This window comes from Symphalangus syndactylus, chromosome 3 (assembly GCF_028878055.3).
Source record: "Symphalangus syndactylus isolate Jambi chromosome 3, NHGRI_mSymSyn1-v2.1_pri, whole genome shotgun sequence".
Lineage (NCBI taxonomy): Eukaryota > Metazoa > Chordata > Mammalia > Primates > Hylobatidae > Symphalangus > Symphalangus syndactylus.
In genome coordinates this window covers 141,825,354-141,845,768 of record NC_072425.2, presented here as the reverse complement: position 1 = coordinate 141,845,768, position 20,415 = coordinate 141,825,354, and the positions used below count along the sequence as shown (strand labels likewise).

The 20,415-nt window shown below is 45.8% G+C and overlaps 2 protein-coding genes across 11 annotated transcripts in view; one reads left to right on the top strand and one right to left on the bottom strand.

Moving 5' to 3' along the window:
• Nucleotides 1–12,721, top strand: part of HEPACAM (hepatic and glial cell adhesion molecule) — a 35,861-nt gene extending 23,140 nt beyond the window's left edge. For 7 of the 10 annotated variants that reach the window (XM_063635608.1, XM_063635610.1, XM_063635612.1 and 4 more), the window contains 6 exons: nt 6,915–7,256; nt 7,974–8,255; nt 8,550–8,643; nt 9,165–9,394; nt 9,525–9,595; nt 10,538–12,721. In XM_063635608.1, the coding sequence (XP_063491678.1) occupies nt 6,915–7,256; nt 7,974–8,255; nt 8,550–8,643; nt 9,165–9,394; nt 9,525–9,595; nt 10,538–10,840 (1,322 nt within the window). In that variant the 3' untranslated portion in view covers nt 10,841–12,721. The other 3 variants (XM_063635615.1, XM_055273605.1, XM_063635616.1) reach the window with 2 other exon arrangements.
• HEPN1 (hepatocellular carcinoma, down-regulated 1) lies at nt 11,270–12,823 on the bottom strand. Its single transcript, XM_055273608.2, has one exon. The coding sequence runs from the start codon at nt 12,214–12,216 to the stop codon at nt 11,950–11,952; it is 267 nt and encodes an 88-aa protein (XP_055129583.1). The 5' UTR covers nt 12,217–12,823; the 3' UTR covers nt 11,270–11,949.
• Between the last annotated feature and the right edge of the window lie 7,592 nt (nt 12,824–20,415).

Here is a 20,415-nt window from a genome sequence, read left to right as displayed (position 1 = left end):
AACACCAAGTTTGTAGGATTCATCTACATTGCTGTCGTAGTTTGTTTGGTCTCACTGCTGTATAGTATTCCATTGTATGAATATGCCACAATTTATTTCTCTATTCAACTTTGATAGACACTTTGGTTGTTTCCAAACCAACCCAACCAACTTAGCCCCATTGGGGCTTTATGAACAGAGTTGTTACTATTATACATCCTATTATAGTACGTGTCTTTTGGAGAACAGATACGGGCATTTCTTTTGGGGATACACCTAGGAGTAGAATTGCTTAATTATAGGGTATTTGTGTGTTTAGCGTTCATAGATGTGGCCAAACAAGTTCTCAAAAATGAATGTGTCAGTTTACACTCCTATCAACAGGTATGAGAGTTTCAGATGATCCATATCTTCCCAATAATTGTATTTTCTTTTTTTCCTTTTGGCCATCCTAGTGGGTATGAACTGGCATCAGATTCTGGTTTAAGGTTGATGTGATGGCTCACATCTGTAATCCTAGCACTTTAAGAGGCCAAGGCATAAAGATTGCTTGAGGCCAGGAGTTCAAGACCAGCCTGGGCAATGTAGTAAGATCTCTATAATTTTTTTTTGATTAGCTGAGTGTGGTTATGTGTTCCTGTAGTCCCAACTACTTGGGAGGTTGAGACAAGAGAATCTCTTGAGCCCAGGAGTTTGAGGCTGCAGTGAGGTATGATCACACCACTGCAGTCCAGCCTGGGCAACAGGGTGACACCTTGTCACTGAAAAAAAGAAGTTTAAAATTGTATTTCTATTAAAATTAATTGCCCATTTTCCTATTGTGTTGTTTGAATTTCTTTAAAATTGTGAACTTGTGGGAGTTTAAATTATATATTTTGCATATGAGCCTTTTATAGGATATATGTATTGCAAATATCTCCTCCCACTTTATGGTTTGCCTTTCACTTTCACAATGGTATCTTTTGATGAATAGAAGCTCTTAATTTTACTGAGTCTAATGTATCATTTCCTTCTTTGATGGTTACCACTTTCGTGTCCTTTATAAGAGATCTGTGTCTGCCCTCAAGTCAAGGACATAGTGTGTTTTCTTTTTCAAACGTTGTTGTTTTGCCTTTCATATTTAGATCTGCAATCCATCCAAAATTAATATTTGTGTAAGGTGTGAGGTAAGGGTCAATTCATTTTTATCCTACATGGCCCAGCACTATTTTGTGAAAAGCACTTTTCTCCCTGCACTGCAGTATCACTTTTGTCATCATTTGAGCAATCATATTTAAGTATGTTTTCAGACTTTCTGTTGATCTATTTGTCTATCTTCGTGTCAAGATCACAAAGTAAACCTCCTGGGATTTTGGTTGGCATTGTATTAAATTATAAATCAGTTTAGGAGAATTGACAGCTTAACAAGAGTGATTGTTCCAGTCCACAAGCATGGTAACTCTCTGTGTACCATCTTAATACCTATTAACTAGGTACACATTCCTGAACATCAACACTCCTTAGATTGTAGATAAAAAGCTACCAGCTCCTTTCTTCCTGGATCCCAAAAGCCTTCTTCACAGCTTCTGTTTCCTGGTTTTCTCTCACATCCCTGAATAACTGGTGCTTCAAATGACTTGTAGGCCTAAACAGGATAACAATATAAGAATACAACACAGCAGCCCCAACATCCACACAATAAGTGATGCACCTATACAGTAACAGCAGAGAAGGGGGGTGGTTTTCTCAGACCCTCATTAATTAGGAATAATATTAAAAACCAAAAGCAGAAACAATATGTTTTCCTTTTAGGAAACCGAGTTGTTCTGCCCTTGGATTATTAGATGCAGTTCTGGCTACCACACCATAAAAGGAAATAATACAGTTGGAGACGGCCCAAGGAGGGGTATCTATGACGGCCAAAAGGATGAAGAGACTTCTTTATGGAGACAGACTCAAACTAAACCAAAAACTTTTCAGATGAAAAGGGACATGGCAGCAACCTTTGGTGTTAGGGAATATGGATAAGGTGTGTATAGACAAAATCCTAGAACACACATTTGGCACTACCCCCACTGACACTTTTAAAAGGTAAATTTAAGACAAATACTGGCGAAAGGAAACTTTGGCCCAGCAAAGGGAGCACATAAAAATGAGTGGATGGTGATTTCTCTAAGGGATGACCCTATTAAGAAAAGCCAAGGCTATCTGCAGGTGCATTCTTATACCCTAAAGTTTGACATTCCCCAGCATCGCAGCAGCTCAAGATCCTACTTGAGGAGTGGCCACTGATCTACCCCAGTACTGCATTGTTGAGGTTGATAGGGTACAACTTGCTGAGATCTCATTTCCTTTTCTTCAGCCTCTGATGGGAACAGAAACTTTCTATATTATGATGCCTTGGAGACAATGATTAAGTTAATCACTTCTCAAGATTGAGTGGTCCTAGTCCTTTTATTTCCACTCTGGACCCTAGTTGTGAGCCATTTCCTCATTTCTGTGTCTGCTTTGGCTCCTGTCCCAGTTCTCTGTGTCCCTTGAAAGTTGTGGAACCCTGAACTTAATACAGAGCATGACTTTGGATAGAGTTTTTGGGAAACTGTTTGCTCAGCAAACTACTCTCTCTGTCAGCTTTCAAGAAAGACTCCTTCATTCACTTATGAACACGTGTGATCCATCCTTTCGACCCACGGACATGCCCATGTTTCCAGGCATGATGAGGGGACTTATCTAGAGGAGGGTAAGGCCTCAGGCAATCTGTAGGCCGTAACTTCTCCAATATTTTTATCCAGAACAAATCAACTTTAAATTGGCAGAAAGGCTTCAGGGAGAAATACATAGCAAAAAGGCTACTAGGACTTTGGATGGGATAGGAGAGCATGGAAGCCAGGGCAGCTCCAGGAGGCCACAGAAGATAGAAGGGAGAGGGGAAACCCCTTCCACTTGTTTTTGAGGTTGTCACTGTCCAGACTCCCAGAAGAAGGAAATGAGAATCCTCAAAGTTTGGTGCTTGGGGTCATTACACTTGTGAACCCCGAATATCTGAGACAGGTGTCAGTTAATTTACAAAGTTTATTTTGCCAAAGTTGAGGATGCACGCCTGTGACACAGCCTCAGGGGGTCCTGATGACATGTGCCCAAGGTGGTCAGAGCACAGTTTGGTTTCATACATTTTAGGAAGACATTAGACATCAATCAACATATGTAAGATGAATGTTGGTTGGGTCCGGAAAGATGGGACAACTCTTGTCAGGAGAGGGCTTCCAGGTCATAGGCAGACAACAGACAAATAGTTGCATTATTTTGAGTTTCTTTTTTCGATTAGTCTTTCCAAAGGAGGCAATCAGATATGCATTTATCTCAGTGAGCAGAGGGGTGACTTTGGATAGAATGGGAGGCAGGTTTGCCAATAAGCAGTGCCCAGCTTGACTTTTCCCTTTAGCTTAGTAATTTTGGGGCCCCGAGATTTATTTTCCTTTCACACACCAATTTACTAAACTCCAGGATGGCTCTGCATATGCACCCCTCACGTGCATAGCATACTACTGCACACTGGGTCCCGAGAAAGGGGGTAGATGTTCCCCAGCTATTTGATCATCACCCCAGTGGCCTTTAATAAAGCTCATGACTTTTTTCAGGGCCACCTCTTGTTATACATACCAAAGCCTATTTGCCTACTCAGAGAAATTTGAAAGTTTGCTTTTCTAAATCAAGCCATGCCTTGGACCTAGCAGTTGATAATCACAGAAATTAAGAATTGGAAGAAACCTTATGGATCATGTGGCCAAATGGACTTCAGTCTGATGCACAGAGTCAATAGGGATTCCTAGTTGCTCCTTGGGTTATTGAGGGGGACAGGACTCATCCCCACCACCTCTTCTACCACAGCAGGTGAGATGGAACCATATTTCCTTTTTCCATTTTTATTTAAGATTTTGTGGGAAGAAAGTATATTAATTTTTAAAAGTCTGAAAATAGTTTATGTTGTTCATTTTACTTGCCCCAAATTAAGATTTTCGTTCAACAGCAAGCATATGATATTCACGCATTCAGCTTTAACCAGTAGAGCTGTCTCTTCTGCTTTAATTAATTAATTTACTTATTTATTTATTTTTTGAGACAAAGTCTTGCTCTGTCACCCACACTGGAGTGCAGTGGTGCAATCTCAGCTCACTGCAACCTCCACTTCCCAGGTTCAAGAGATTTTCCTGCTTCAGCCTCCCGAGTAGCTAGGATTACAGGTGTGTGCCACCATGCCTGGCCTGTTTCTTCTAGTTTTAAGGTTTTATGGTTCTAACATTCCTGGCAGGTAACGGATCATAGAATGTCAGAGCTAGGGCCAGGTGTGAATGGCCCACGCCTGTAATCCCAGCACTTTGGGAGGCCAACACGGGTGGATTGCTTGAGCTCAGGAGTTCAAGACCAGCCACCTGGGCAACAAGGTGAAATCCCGTTTCTACAAAAAATACAAAAAAAAAAAAAAAAAGAACCAAAAAAAAACCTAGCCGGGTGTAGCAGCACATGCCTGTGGTCCCAGCTACTTGGAAGGCTGAGCTGGGAGGATCGCTGGATCCTGGGAGGCAGAGGTTGCAGTTAGCCAAGATCGCGCCACTGCACTCCAGTCTGGGTAACAGAGTGAGACCTTGTCAAAAAAAAAAAAAAAAAAGTCAGAGCTAAGAAGTCCCTAGAGATCTTCTGGTCCTGCTACTTCATTATACAGAGGAGGAAGCTGAGGCCCAGCAAGGTGTAAAAATGGCCAGTTGGCCTTTCCTTGGCCATTTCAAAGATGAAGAGCTCACTACTTAGCAAAGCACTTTTTCCAAAAATGGATCTAATATGTTTAGTAACCTCGTGGTGGCTCACGCCTGTAATCCCAGCACTTTGGGAGGCTGAGGCAGGCGGATCACAAGGTCAGGAGATCGAGACCATCCTGGCTAACACGGTGAAACCCCATCTCTACTAAAAAATACAAAAAAATTGGCCGGGCGTGGTGGTGGGCACCTGTAATCTCAGCTACTGAGGAGGCTGAGGCAGAAGAATGGCGTGAATCCGGGAGGCGGAGCTTGCAGTGAGCCAAGATTGCGCCACTGCACTCCAGCCTGGGTGACAGAGCAAGACTCTGTCTCAAAAAAAAAAAATTTTTTTTTTGCTTTGATCTTCACCACCAACCTTTTTGTTTAATTGCCTCTTGGTTTGGTCTGGGCCCTCTAAGCACAAGGAGAGAAATAAGGAATGAAAAGGTACAGCTCAGTTTCCCCAACACTGAACGGCAGCAGCAGCAGAGTGAGAAATAAGGGTGAGAAAGAAAGAGGGAGCTTCAGAGGGAATGACCGTCAAAGGAAGCGGCAGGGGGTGCAGAGGGACTGAGAATCTGGCATGTATGTGTCTATTCAGCTAAACTCAGCCCTGCTCCCAACCGGCGTACTCTCCAGAAGACCCTCCTTCGGATGGTTGGATTGCTCTACAAGGCCAGATGACACCAAATAACAGCATCTTTTCAGGTCCCAAAGCTCCTAAGAGGTCTCTGAAATGCCCTCTGGACAGGGCATCCATTGGACAAGTGGTAAAATCCCAGAATTATAGGGCTGAAACAAACCAACGAGACCATCTAGCCTGCTACTCCTTAAATCTATGGGGAATCTGAGCTCCAAGGAGATGGGACCCTCGTAAGTCATGTATCAATAAGAAGGCCCAAAACTCTGTTCAATTTTGTGTTCTGTCTGCTATGTGACAATTACTAACATGCATATTGTACTTTCCAATCCTGTGAACTTGATAAGGCAGTTGCTGTTGTTATTTTTTTATTTTATTTTTTTTGAGATGGAGTCTTCCTCTGTCACCCGGGCTCAAATGCAGCAGCACTATCTCAGCTCACTACAACCTCTGCCTCCCAGGTTCAAGTGATTCTCGTGTCTCAGCCTCCGGAGTAGCTGGGATTACAGACACGTGCCACAACGCCCAGCTAATATTTTGTGTTTTTAGTAGAGATGGGGTTTTGCCATGTTGGCCAGGCTGGTCTCGAACTCCTGACCTCAGGTGATCTGCCCATCTTGGCCTCCCAAAGTGCTGCAATTACAGGCGTGAACCACCGTGCCCAGCCTTGTTATTATTATCTTTATTTTACAAATGAGAAGAATGAGTACCCAAATCCACATAGCCAGTAAGAGGTAGAGCCCAGCCTGAAAAAGCTTTTCTGATTCTAAGCTCTTTGTTCTACCGATTCCAAATCCCTCTTCTAGGGGTATAGATTGGGCTGGAGTTTGGGTGAATTCCCAAAACCACCTTCCTAGTTGCAGGACTATTCTGCACTGAGTGGGCCTAGTAAGATGCTACATGCATCTGTAAAAAAGACGGGGAGAGGCTCTCGGTATAACTAGAAAGTGGTCAAGTTGTCTTCAAGTCCCTAAGCTTTCCCTTTACTGGCACTGTCTCATGACCCGCTCCTTTCTTTGTGAATCTGTGTTCCATGCTTTCTCCATCTCCTCACCCTCCCAATCCCCAATCAAGAAGATCTGACAAATTCACCCAGAGGTCTAATGACCTATAAGCTTCGTGGAGGTAGGGATTTTTGTCGGCTTTGCTCATTGCTATATCCTAAAGACATAGAAAAGTGTCTGGCAGATAGGAGACGTTCGATAAATGTGTTTATGAATGGAGCGCATAGGGTGTGGGTGAGCCACAAGAGAAAGGCAATGGACAAAGTGCCAGAGAGGCAGAGGGCCAGGTGGAAGAAGGATTGAAGGCCATGAAATGGCTGTGAGAGAGAACAAAGGGGCAGAAGTGCACAGAGTTACCATGGGGGAGGAGATAGCACCCGGGCTTAAGAAACCAGGATTGGCAGGGAGTGAAGAGCCAGAGAGGTGAAGCTTTGGGAGATCAGAGGGCTTAAAGTTGGGAGTGGGCTAAGGAGCCCAGGGCCTGATGCTTCCCTCTTCCTCATGGGCCTCTGTTCACAGACCCCCTGGAGGGGGTGAACATCACCAGCCCCGTGCGCCTCATCCATGGCACCGTGGGGAAGTCGGCTCTGCTTTCTGTGCAGTACAGCAGTACCAGCAGCGACAGGCCTGTAGTGAAGTGGCAGCTGAAGCGGGACAAGCCAGTGACCGTGGTGCAGTCCATTGGCACGGAGGTCATCGGCACCCTGCGGCCTGACTATCGAGACCGTATCCGGCTCTTTGAAAATGGCTCCCTGCTTCTCAGCGACCTGCAGCTGGCCGATGAGGGCACCTATGAGGTCGAGATCTCCATCACCGACGACACCTTCACTGGGGAGAAGACCATCAACCTTACTGTAGATGGTAAAGGGCTCTGGCAGGGAAAGAGGCAAGACTGGCAGGTGGGACTGGGGAAGGGTCTGCCCAGCACACCAGCTAGACCAAGGGAAAACCAACCCAAAAGGCACTTGGGAGCTGAGAATGAGGCAAGTGGATGTTAGAAGTTGGCAGACAGGCACAGCACGGCTAACATGTAGAGTGATTGCCATGTGCCAGAAACTATTCCAAGTGCTTTGCATATGTTGACTCATTTAATGCTTATAATAATCTGGGGATATTTAATATCATTATCCTCCTTTTGCAGATGAGAAAAGTGAGCCACTGAAAGGTTGAATAACTTGCCCAACGTCACACAGCTAGAAGTGATAGAGCCAAGATTTGAACCTAAACAGTTGGACCTAGGCTTAGCCCAACTGAAATATCTTCCTGGCTGGGTCAGTTTAAGACATTAAAGCCCAGGGTTCATGGGAAGGCATTTGGAAAGAGGGAATGAAGGCAACACCATGTCTGCATTGTTCAGCATTGTACCCACTATGCCTAGTTGGTGCTCCATAAATAGTCAGTGAAACGAATGAATAAGTGATGGGAAAGAACTGGACTTAGGATGTCTGAAGTCTTCTCAGCCCACAGATTGAGTTGGAAGGTAGTGTTAAAGGTGTGTTGGAAGACAGGGAGCTAAAAAGGGGAAGGGAGACACTTCTTAGCCAATGACTCACAGGCTCCCCCATTCCTGCGGCTCAGTGCCCATTTCAAGGCCACAGGTGTTGGTGGCTTCAACCACTGTGCTGGAGCTCAGCGAGGCCTTCACCTTGAACTGCTCCCATGAGAATGGCACCAAGCCCAGCTACACCTGGCTGAAGGATGGCAAGCCTCTCCTCAATGACTCGAGAATGCTCCTGTCCCCCGACCAAAAGGTGCTCACCATCACCCGTGTGCTCATGGAGGATGACGACCTGTACAGCTGTGTGGTGGAGAATCCAATCAGCCAGGGCCGCAGCCTGCCCGTCAAGATCACCGTATACAGTGAGTTTCCCACAGGCTTTCCTTTAGGACTCAAAGCCCCGAGAGGCCGGTGACCATGAGGGACTGAGGACATCCCAAAGAAATGTCACTGGGGGGAGGGGAACAGAGATGGGCCAACTATCCATGGAGGACACCAACAGGTGGGCAGTGGGTTCTGTGCAAGCTCCACCACCAGCATCAGCCAGGCATGCAGCCTGGGGCTCCCCCTCTCTTCCTTCCATGGCAGGAAGTTCTGCTCACCACATCTTGCCCCTTTGAAGTCCCTCCTGCCTCTCTGTTTCTCTCTCTTCCTAGGAAGAAGCTCCCTTTACATCATCTTGTCTACAGGAGGCATCTTCCTCCTTGTGACCTTGGTGACAGTCTGTGCCTGCTGGAAACCCTCCAAAAGGTCTGCGTAACTCTCCTGAGCACCCAAGTCTTTCAATCCATCCCAAACCTAAGCCCCATTTTTTTCTTAAGTCTGTTTAAATGCCTTTCCTCCCAGGGCTCTGCATCTCTTTCCAAGAGATCCATTCTTCCATTGTGTATGCAATAGCATCTTGTGCTCCAAAGCCCCTACAACCCCAGCACCAGTAACAATAGTTTTTTTCACTTGCCAACCACCTTTTTTGGGACCAGGCACTGTGACAGTGGTTAGCCTGCTACCTTTTAAGTATGATTATCTGCAGTTTACAGATAATGACACTGAGACTCGGATTGGTTAAATGGCTTGCCCACAGTCACAATGCTAGCGACAGACTCAAGGTGCAAACCTAGATGTGATTCATTCCAAAGCTCATGAACTGTACCCAGCCCATCTTCCTGTCACAAGGCCTCTTTTATGGCCATCAGATCCCTCCCTGTGTCCCCACTGGATCTTCTGCTCACATTCAATAATTCGGCTCATGGTGGGGCTGAATTGATTCACAGGAAACAGAAGAAGCTAGAAAAGCAAAGCTCCCTGGAATACATGGATCAGAATGATGACCGCCTGAAACCAGAAGGTGAGCTCCCAGCCACCCATTCACCCATCCCATCAACACTCAGATCAGTGGGCTGCTGGGAAAAGGCAGAACTGGGCGACAAGGAAAACAGCTCTGCAGGGACCCTTCCCCCACCAACTGCACGAAGACTGCAGAGGAGGGAGAGGTTTGGCCAAGGTAGGAGCCAGGATATTCAGATATGTTGGTGGAGGTTGTGGCGGGCCATTTGGGAAGCACAGAGAGTAGGTGCTGGCTGGTGGGGAGAGTCTGTACCTGGGCCAGCCACCCGCTTCTCTCCCCTGTGCAGCAGACACCCTCCCTCGAAGTGGTGAGCAGGAACGGAAGAACCCCATGGCACTCTATATCCTGAAGGACAAGGTGAGTGGCTCCGGACTGGGTGCCCAGAAACATGCAGTGAGCCCCTCCCACATGCCTGGTGCTAGGGAGCCATACTATATTCCTATCCCTTTATAGCAGCAGTCCCCAACATTTTTGGCACCAGGGACTGGTTTCACAGAAGAAAATTTTTCCATGGATGGTGATGCAGGTGGTTTCAGGATGAAACTGTTACACCTCCGATCATCAGGCATTGGATTCTCTTAAAGAGTGTGCAACCTAGATCCCTTGCATGCGCAATTCACAATAGGGTTTGTGCTCCTACGAGAATCGAATGCAGCCACTAATCTGACAGGAGGCGGAGCTCAGGCGATAATGCAAGCCATGGGGCGTGGCTGTAAATACATATGAAGCTTTGCTCTCTGGCTTACCGCTCACCTCCTGCTCTGCCGTTCCGTTCCTAACAGGCCACGGACCAGTACCAGTCCTCGGCCTGGGGGTGGGGACTCCTGCTTTATAGTTCTCAGAATAACCCTGTGAAATATTTGTGTCATGCACATTTTAGAGATTAGAAAAAACAAGGCTGTGAGATTAAATGACTTGCTCAGGATTAAACAAGTCAATGAGTGGCACATCTAGGTTTCAAACCTAGGTCTTTGGACACCAGTTCCGGTGATTTCCCCAGTATTCCACAACTAACTCTGTCCCAGGCTGTCCACGACGGGTGGAAAGAGAAGAGTAAAGGGGAAAAGCACTCAAATCATCGCATTTCAAAATTTACTGAACACCTATTATGTGCTAGGAGGCCCCATGCTCAGCGTGGCATATCGTCAGGAAAACCAGACCTGTCTGCAGCCTTCCAGGAGGTGGGCGTGCAGAAGGAAACTGGGTCCCTTCCCTCGGAATTCCAGCAAGCTCTAACACCAGGCGCGCTGCCAGGCTGGGCTGACTGTCCCCTGACCCCTGCGGCGCGTGTCCTTGCAGGACTCCCCGGAGCCCGAGGAGAACCCGGCCCCGGAGCCTCGAAGCGCGACGGAGCCCGGCCCGCCCGGCTACTCCGTGTCGCCCGCCGTGCCCGGCCGCTCTCCAGGGCTGCCCATCCGCTCCGCCCGCCGCTACCCGCGCTCCCCAGCGCGCTCCCCAGCCACCGGCCGGACACACACGTCTCCGCCCAGGGCCCCGAGCTCGCCCGGCCGCTCGCGCAGCGCCTCACGCACACTGCGGACTGCGGGCGTGCACATAATCCGCGAGCAAGACGAGGCCGGCCCGGTGGAGATCAGCGCCTGAGCCGCCTCGGGACCCCCTGAGAGGCGCCCGCGGTCTGCGGCCAGTGGCCCGGGGGAGGGCTGGGGCTGGGAAGCCGGGGCGCGGCGCGCTGGGGGCGAGGGGAGGTCGCGGCGGGGCGCTGGTGTCTCGGGTGTGGACGTGTATGAGCATGCGCAGACGGAGGCGGGTGCGCCGAGGCCGCAGTGTTGATGTGGTGAAACCTGGTCGCATTTGCTTCCGGTTTACTGGCTGTGTTCTCACTTGGTATAGGTTGTGCCCTCTTAGGACCACATAGATTATTACATGTCTGGCCCAATACTCAAAAGGGTTTTATGGAAACTAACATCAGTAACCTAACCCCCGTGACTGTCCTGTGCTCTTCCTAGGGAGCTGTGTTGTTTCCCATCCACCACCCTTCCCTCTGAACAAATGCCTGAGTGCTGGGGCACGTTTTTTTTTTTGCAAGCTTAGATTAGAGAGGCCACTTTCCCAAAATCCACAGCTGCACTAAGCTAAGGAGAAGCCAGATGCCGGTTACGCGGTGTGCAGGAGCTGTGCTGAGCTGGGGGGTCATTGTGAAGGCCTTCTTCCCTGGGCATCTGGTACCTGGGGACCTACAAAGTGGTGAGGGAAGGGTATAAGTACATTCCTTTTCCCTCTGACCTGGGCCCTAGCAAGGGCAAAGAACCCGAGCCTGCCAGCTTGGCCTCCTCCCAGAGCCTCCCTCAGAGGCATGCCATGCCAAGCATTCCTTCTGTCTCTGTTCATGAATAAAAGAGATGGATGGGCTTATTCTTATAGAGGAGTGAATTTCACTTACTCCCCTGGCCCAGAAAACCAGACCAAGTGAGGAACTGTTTTAGCTCATCAAACTCATATATTCGTCCTGGCTTCCTTACAAAACAAGCCTTTCAAACAATCATTGTCCTCAGGAAAGTTGTTGAGCTTCCTCCAGCTGTGAGAATAAGTCCTAATCTCCAGAGAAATGGTGGGGGGAGCGGGGGAGGAGGAGGCTTATTGCTTCCCAGCATTTCAGGGGAACATTATCCAACCTCTGGCCTCCTGCCACCCATCTGCCCTGCTCCCACATGCTCAGGTCCAAGGGCACAGAAAAAGGACAGACTCCCTAATCACACTAACATCAAAATAAAGAGGCTGGGCCACTGTGTAGCCAGGACATGCCCATGCCACCACCTATTGAACAGTTCATAGGAGTGGCAGTAATCTACTACGTGAGGAGAGAGGGCAATTAAAAAGCTGAAAGAGAAGGAGGCCCTCTGTGTATTCTGTCCCCTCCTCCTTAATGCCTCCAAGCATCCTTGCATCCCTAGCCTCCTAAACTCCAGCTCTGATTCGCCATCAACCCGTGGATCAATTCCAAGGCCCCTGTTACCCATCACCTCCACACCAGGTCAAGTTTTGTCTCAGCCCCAAAGGCACTGACATTTCTAGTTTGCCCCCTCTGCCCTGACCCCAACAGCATGCCTGTCTCAGCTCCCTATCCCTCGGCGCTTCCCCAGGCTCATTTGAGCAGGTGTGCCTTCACAGCTCCCCTAAACTTCCCAGGTGCCTCATCCATAATGATATAATGCATGTAGGGGAAAAGTTTCTCAGGAAGGTGGAAGAGGCAGCAGGACTTGGATAAGGAGTACCTGCTGGTCAGCCTTGAGATGCACAGGTGAAGGTTAGGGTGAGATGAGAACATGCCATACCCTGGTGCTGAATCCTTGAGGGGCCAGCTTGCCAGGCTTAAGCCAAATCTGCCTTAAATTGTGGGTGGGGAGGGGTAAGTAAGGAAGTGGGGTTTGTTTGTGTTGTTTTCATCTTCATCTTTGTATTACTAGCATCCAGCAGAGTGCCTAGCACATACTGGATGCTCAATAAACTTTTGATGAAATGAAATGACAACTTTATTCCACATAAACAAGGGTAACAAAAGAAGCTGCTTAAATATACCAGTCATTTCCCTTCTTTTCTTCTCATCTTCTTTCACATCCTTTACCCTCTTTCCAAACCGCAAATTGTCCATTCCAAAATCACTTACCCGTTCATTCCTTTACTTATTCGGGTGTTCTTTTATTTATTCAACAAACATTTGTTTATCTACCCTGGACTAGGCCCTGTGCTAGACACCGCTGATACAGCATAACTGTGTCAGGAAGACAGATCAGTAAACAGATGATTACAATATAGTGTGTAAAATGCAATGGCAGAAGTAGATACAAGGTGCTCTGGGAGCATGTAGATTAGATGTCAGCAAAGGCATCTTGGAGGAGAACAGACCTGAGTTGAGTCTTTCTTAGAAAGACTTGTTAGTTAATCTGGTTTTTAAAAGTATGAGAGGACACACTCCAAGCAGAGGGAGAAGCATGTATAAAAGCTTGGAAGTGCAAGACACGATGGGGGCGAATTCAGGGTACTGAGCCGAGCAGTTGATGAAATTATTTCAGGAAAGTATACAAAGTAGAAGGTGAAGAAAGCTGCAGATAGATTTCTGAGGACATCAGTATGTGTAGAAAGTTTAAAAGGACCTCACCAAGAAGGCTAAAAAGGCACAGCCATTAAGATAGGAGAATATATAGGAGATAACTATATCACACAATCAAAAGAACAAGAGAGTTTCACGAAAAAGGGAGCATTCGGGACTGCAAGGGCAGGGGGCTCACATATGAAACGAAGTGAAAAGTGCGTGTTAAATTTGGCAACAATGAAAACATTGAGTGACTTGGCATAAGTAGTTTAAGGCATGTAGTAGGGGTTAAAGCCAGACTGCAACAGATAAAAGTGATATGTGGAACTTCTCTGCTAAATACTTGAGACTAGATGTTTGAGAGGTCTTCCTGTTTCAAAACAACTAGGTCCTGCTTAAATGATATTTGTTTTGCATTGCTGGCTTCAAAAAATGGGGGAATTTTTTTTTTTTTTTTTCAGATGGAGTCTCACTCTTGTCACCCAGGCTGGAGTGCAATGGCGCAGTCTAGGCTCACTACAACCTCTGCCTCCGGGTTCAGGTGATTCTCCTGCCTCAGCCTCCTGAGTAGCTGGGACTACAGGCACGTGACACCATGTCTGGCTAATTTTTGTATTTTTGGTAGAGACAGGGTTTCACTATGTTGGCCAGGCTGATCTCAAGCTCCTGACCTCATGTTCCACCCACCTCGGCCTCCCAAAGTGCTGGGATTACAGGCGTGAGCCACTTCCCTGCCAGAGATGGGGGAAATTTTTAAGCAGCCAGAAGTAAAACAAAATTTAAAAGCCCAGTGAGCTCAAAGTACTTAGCACTCATTAAATGTGAGATTACCAAGGGAGGTGAAGCAAGATGGCTGAATAGAAGCCTCCACTCTTTGTCTTCCCTGCAAAAACACCAGATTGAACAACTATCCACACAAAAAAGCACCCTCATAACAACCAAACATCCAATGAGTGATCACAATACCTGGTTTTAACTTCCTATCACTGAAAGAGGCACTGAAGAAGGTAAGAAAGACAGTCTTGAACTGCTGACACCACCCCTCCCTCATCACCCAGCAGCTGCCGCATGGAACAGAGAGAGAATCTCTGCACTTGCGGGAGGGAGAGTGCAGTCATTGTGGGACTTTGCGTTGGAACCCAGTGCTGCCCTGTCACAGTGAGAAACAACACCAGGCAGAACTCAGCCAGCACGCACGGAGGAAGCATTTAGACCAGCCCTCACCAGAGAGGAATTACACATCCTAGTGGTTGGAACCTGAATTCCAAAAACGCTCACGACCATGGGTTAAAGTGCTCTGAGGTCCTAAATAAACTTTTAAAAGTCTGTCTAGGACACAAGGACTGCAATTCTAGGGGGAATTCCTGGTGCTGTGCTGGGCTTGAAGCCAGTGGACTTGGGGAGCATATGATCTAGTGAGACACCAGCTGGTGCAGCCAAGGGAGTGATTGCATCATCGCTCTGCCAACACCAGGCATCACAGCTTGCAGCTTTGAAAGAGACTCTTTTCTGTGGTTCGAGGAGAGGAGCAGGAAGAGTAAACAGGACTGTGTATTGCAACTTGGATATCATCTCAGTCACAGTAGGACAGGGCATAAGACAAGTTCAGCCACAGCAGGATAGGGCATAAGACAGAGTCCTGAGTCCCCCATTTCAGGCCCTAGCTCCCAGACAACATTTCTAGACACCCTGGGCCAGAAGCGAACCCATTGCTTTGAAGGGAATGACCCAGTCCTGGCAGCATTCATCACCTGCTCTCTCTAGAGCCCAAGGGCCCTCAATACTTTGCAGTAGAACACAGGCAGTACTTGCCATTGGCCTTGGGTGAGACTAAGAGACATGTTGGCTTCAGATGTCACCAAGCACCTTTCCAGCTGTGGTGGCTATCGGAAGGGGCTCCTTCTGCTTGAGAAAAGTTGAAGGAAGGGTAAAGGGGACTTTGTCTTGCAGTTTAGGTGCCACTGGGGCCTCAGTGGGGTAGAGAACCAAGTGGGCTCTTGGGGTCCCCAATTCCAGGGTTTAGCTCTTGTATGGCATTTCTGGACCTGCCCTAGTGGCCATAGTGGAGCCTACTGCCTTGAAAGGAGAGTCCTATGCTTGGCAGCATTCATAAGCTGACTCAAGAGCCCTTGATCCATAATGAACATCAGCAGTAGCCAGGCAGTATTGACCGTGGGCCTGGAGCAGTGGCGGCCTAGGGGAGAGACACCTCTGCTTGAGGAAAGGAGAGGAAAGAGTGGGAAAGACATTGCCTTGGGCTTGGGTGCCAGCTCAGCTGCAGTAGACTAGAGCACCAGGTAGTTTTCTAAAGTTTCTTACCCTAGGCCCTGGCTCCCAGGTGGCATCTCTGGACCTGCCCAGGACTGGTGGAAACTTGGCACCCTGAAGCAGTGGATAGAAGCCTGGTTGGCATTGCCACCTGCTGACTCTAGAGCCTTAGGGCCTTGAGCGAACATAGCTGGTATCCAGACATTGGTTACCACAGGTCTTTGGTGACACCTGGTGCTGTGCTGGCTTCAGGTCAGACCCAGCACAGTCTCAGTGGTGGTGGCCACAAGGGTACTTGTGTCACCCTTCTTCCAGCTCCAGACAGCTCAGCACACACAGAGAGAGAGAAGGAGAGAGAGAGAGAGGAAGAGAGAAAAAGAGAGAGAGGAGAAAGAGAGAGACTGTTTGTTTTGGAGAAAGAAAAGGAAGAGAATAAGAGTCTATGTCTGATAATCCAGAGGATTCTTCTAGATCTTATCTAAGACCATAGGGTGGTATCTCTTCAAGTCTGCAGGAGCCACAGTGTTACTGGGGCTTGGGGTGCCCCCGATGAAGATACAGCTGCAGTCACCAAAAACTAAATCACAACTCCCAAGTTCCTTTGAATACCTAGAAAGCCTTCCCAGGAATGAAGGGTGCAAACAAGCCCAGACTCCAGTGAACATCCACAAGCATTAAGACCACTCAGGAAATATGACCTCACCAAAAGAACTAAATAAGTCACCGGTGACTAATCCCAGAGAGACAGAGATGTGTGACCTTTCAGACAGATAATTCAAAATGGCTGTTTTGAGGAAACTCAAAGAAATTCAAGAGAACACAGAGAGGAATTCAGAATCCTATCAGATAAATTTAACAAAGAGATTGAAATAATTTAAAAGAATCAAGTAGAAATTCTGGAGTTAAAAACTGCAACTGAAATACTAAAGAATGCACCAGAGTCTGTTAATAGTGGAATTAATCAAGCAGAAGAAAGAATGAGTGAGCTTGAAGACAGGCTATTTGAAAATACACAGTTATAGGAGACAAAAGAAAGAAGAATAGAAGAAAATGAAACTATGCCTATGATATCTAGAAAATAACTTCAAAAGGGCAAAGCTAAGAGTTTTGGGCCTTAAAGAGGAAATCAAGAGATGAGGGTAGAAAGTTTATTCAAAGGGATAATAACAGAGAACTTCCCAAACCTAGAGAAAGATATCAATATTCAAGTGCAAGAAGGTTACTAAGCAGATTTAACCCAAATAACATTAACTCAAGACATTCAATAATCAGACTCTCAAAGGTCAATAATAAATAAAGGATTCTGAAAGTAGGAAGAGAAAAGAAACAAATAACATATAGTGGAGCTTCAATATTCCTGGCAGCAGACTTCTCAGTGGAAGCCTTGCAGGCCAGGAAAGAGTGACATAATATATTGAAAGGGCTAAAGGAAAAATAACTTTTATTGCAGAATAGTATATCTGGTGAAAATATTATTCAAACATGAAGGAGAATTCAAGACTTTCTCAGACAAACAAAAGCTGAGAGATTTCATCAACACCAGACCTATCCTATAAGAAAGCTAAAGGGAGTTCCTTAATCTGAAAGAAAAAGACATTAATAAAAAATAAGAAATTATCTGAAGGCACAAAACTCACTAGTAATAGTAAGTACACAAAAAGACAGAATATCAAAACACTGTAATTGTGGTGTGTAAGCTACTCATATCTTGAGTGGGAAGACTAAAAGATGAACTGATCAAAAATAATAATTACAACTTTTCAAGACATAGTACAATAAAATATAAGTAGAAACAACAAAAAGTTAAAAGTAGGGGCATGATGTTAAAATGTACAGTTTTTATCAATTTTCTCTTTACTTGTTTGTTAGTTTGTTTATGCAATCACTGTTAAGTTGTCATCAGTTTAAAACAATAGGTCATAAGATATTATTTGCAAGCCTCATTGTAACTTCAAATTTAGAAACATACAACAGATACACAAAATATAAAAAGCAATAAATTAAAACATGTCATCAGAGAAAATCACCTTCACTAAAAGGAAAGAAGAAAAGAAGAAAGAAGGCCATGAAACAACCAGAAAAAAAAAGTAACAAAATGGCAGAAGTAAGTCCTTACTTAACAATGATAACATTGAATGTAAATAAACTAAATTCTCCAAACAAAAGATGTTGAGTGGCTGAATAGATTATAAAATAAGATCCAACAATTCCTTGCCTGCAAGAAACATACTTCATCTATAAAGACACACATAGGCTGAAAATAAAGAGATGGAAAGAATATTCCATGCAAATAGAAACCAAAAAAGAGCAGGAGTAGCTATACTTATATCAGACAAAATAGATTTCAAGACAAAAACTATAAAAAAAAAAAAGAAGTTCACTGTGATGGTTAATACTGACTGTCAACTTGATTGAATTGAAGGATGTAAAGTATTATTCCTGAGTGTTTCTGTGAGGGTGTGGCCAAAAGAGATTAACATTTGAGCCAGTGGACTAGAAAAGGCAGACCCACGCTTAATCTGAGTGGGCACAATCTTATCAACTGCCAGCGTGGCCAGAATAAAAACCAGGCAGAAGAACGTGAATAGACTAGATTGGCTTAGCCTCCCAGCCTACATCTTTCTCCCATGCTGGATGCTTCCTGCCCTCCAACATCAGACTCCAAGTTCTTCAGCTTTGGGACTCAAATTGGCTTCCTTGCTCCTCAGCTTGCAAATGTCCTATTTTGGGACTTTGTGATTGTGTGAATTAATACTCCTTAATAAACTCATATATATATATATGTATATATATATATATATATATATATATATATACATATATATATATATGTTCTGTCTTTTGAGAGAACCCTAATACAGATTTTGGTACCAACAAATATTAAGGATGGAGTTCTTTTGTTGGTTTTGGGGTTTCTGGAGTTGGCTGCTAAATATGAGTAGACCCCAAAATGCTAAGGACTCTACTTCTAATAGTATGGAGAACACTAATAGTCCCTGGCATGAACTGTTTAGAGAGTTATGCAAAATAAATGCATTTGACACTCCTGATTCACTGCTCATGAGAGGCAAGGAGTTTAGTGACTCTGTACATAATAACTTTGACCATATGTGGAGAACCAAGGAACATAATGAAGTTGGTTGGTTGCTCCTAAGTTCACTGGACAAAGTGATGAAAGAAAATGGTGAACTCAGGGATTCTAACTCCTGGCTTCAGAAGCAGATACTGAGCTGCAAATCTTCTAAGATTGCCTTGAGTGAGAGTCGTATCTCCTGAAGAGAAAGAGATGAAGCTGTGGAAAACCAGACAAAAGCTTTTATCATGCGAGTGGCCGGCCTGCAATGACAGGTGCATGCACAGCCTTGCCAGGTGTCTACTGTTAAAATGAAGGCATTGATTGGAAAAGAATGGGACCCTGCAACTGGGAATGAGGATACGTGGGAGGACCCTGATGACACTGGGGACACTGAGCTTGTAAACTCTGATGAATTTTTTTTGCTGGAAGAAACAGCTTTCTCATCCCCACCAGTGGCAACATCCCATGCCATCACCCTTTCCACCTTTGTCTGAGGGGATAAACCCTGCGCTGCCTGAGGCAAAAGTGATGGCCTCCCCTGAGGCAGTTGCCAGGCAATATAATGTTGATTCTCCTCAGGAGCTATCCCCAACACCTCTGTTTGCTTCTAGACCTATAATAAGACTAAAGTCCTAGCGGGCTTTTAGAAGTGAGGTTCAGAGTGTGACCATGAGGACATGTGCTACACTCAAAAGGAACTGCTTGAGTTCTCTAATTTATATAAGCAGAAATCTTGAGAAGAGTCCTGGGAATGGATATGAAGGTGTGGGATGATGGTAGAAGGAACATAGAGTTTGATCAGGTGAATTTGTCAATTTGGGCCTACTAAATAGGGATTCTACATTTAATGTTGTAACTCAGGGAGTTAAAAAAGATTCTAATAGTTTGTCTGCTTGGTTAGCTAAAATATAGCTTAAAAGATGGCCCACTGTGAGCAAGCTGGAAATGCCTGATTTCCTCCCTTGGTTTAGAACAGGATCCAAAGTTGTAGGGAGATGGGAATGGTGGAGTGGATTAGTCACTTTAGACCTTCTCATTCCAGCTGGGAGGGTCCAGAAGATATGTCCTTGACCGATGCTTTCCAAAATAGATTTGTGAGGGCAATACCTACATCTTTGAAGAGCTCTGTAAGGATTGCTCTTCTAGATCTTGATGTATGCCAGATCTAACAATGGGAACCCCAGTCGCTCAACCACAAAATTTAAATGCAATGGGAATAATTGGATCCCGAGATGGCAGGGCCAAGTGGCAGCACTCAACCATCAAAGGTAAGGTGGGCATTGCTATCATAATGGACAGCAGAAGCAAAGCAACAATCAGAATCATTTGACTTATGCAGAGCTCTGGCACTGGCTAATTAATCATGGTGTTTCTAGAAGTGAAATTGATAGGAATCCTACTGCATTCCTACTTAATTTATATAAGCAGAAAAATTCCAAGTCAAGTGGACAAAAGACTAATTTTAAATATAAAAACAGAGAATCATGGCCCCTCAATTGATATCCAGACTGGAGCCAGTTTATAGACCCAGAACCTCTTGAATGAAGGGGAAGCCTGCTCCCCTTGAGGAAGGACCCCACTATACTACCAACAATTTATGCTATTAATCTTTCTCCCATCCTTCCCCAAGGAGAACTCTGGCCTTTTACCAGGGTAACTGTGCACTGGGGAAAGAAAGATGATCAGACATTTTGGGGGCTACTGGACACTGGCTCTGAGCTGACACTGAATCCAGGGGACCCAAAACATTACTGTTGTCCTCCAGTTAAAGTAGGGGTTTAC

Excerpts from the sequence above, each read along its gene's own strand:
- HEPN1 (XM_055273608.2), bottom strand. The coding sequence starts at position 12,216 with ATGGGTAACAGGGGCCTTGGAATTGATCCACGGGTTGATGGCGAATCA.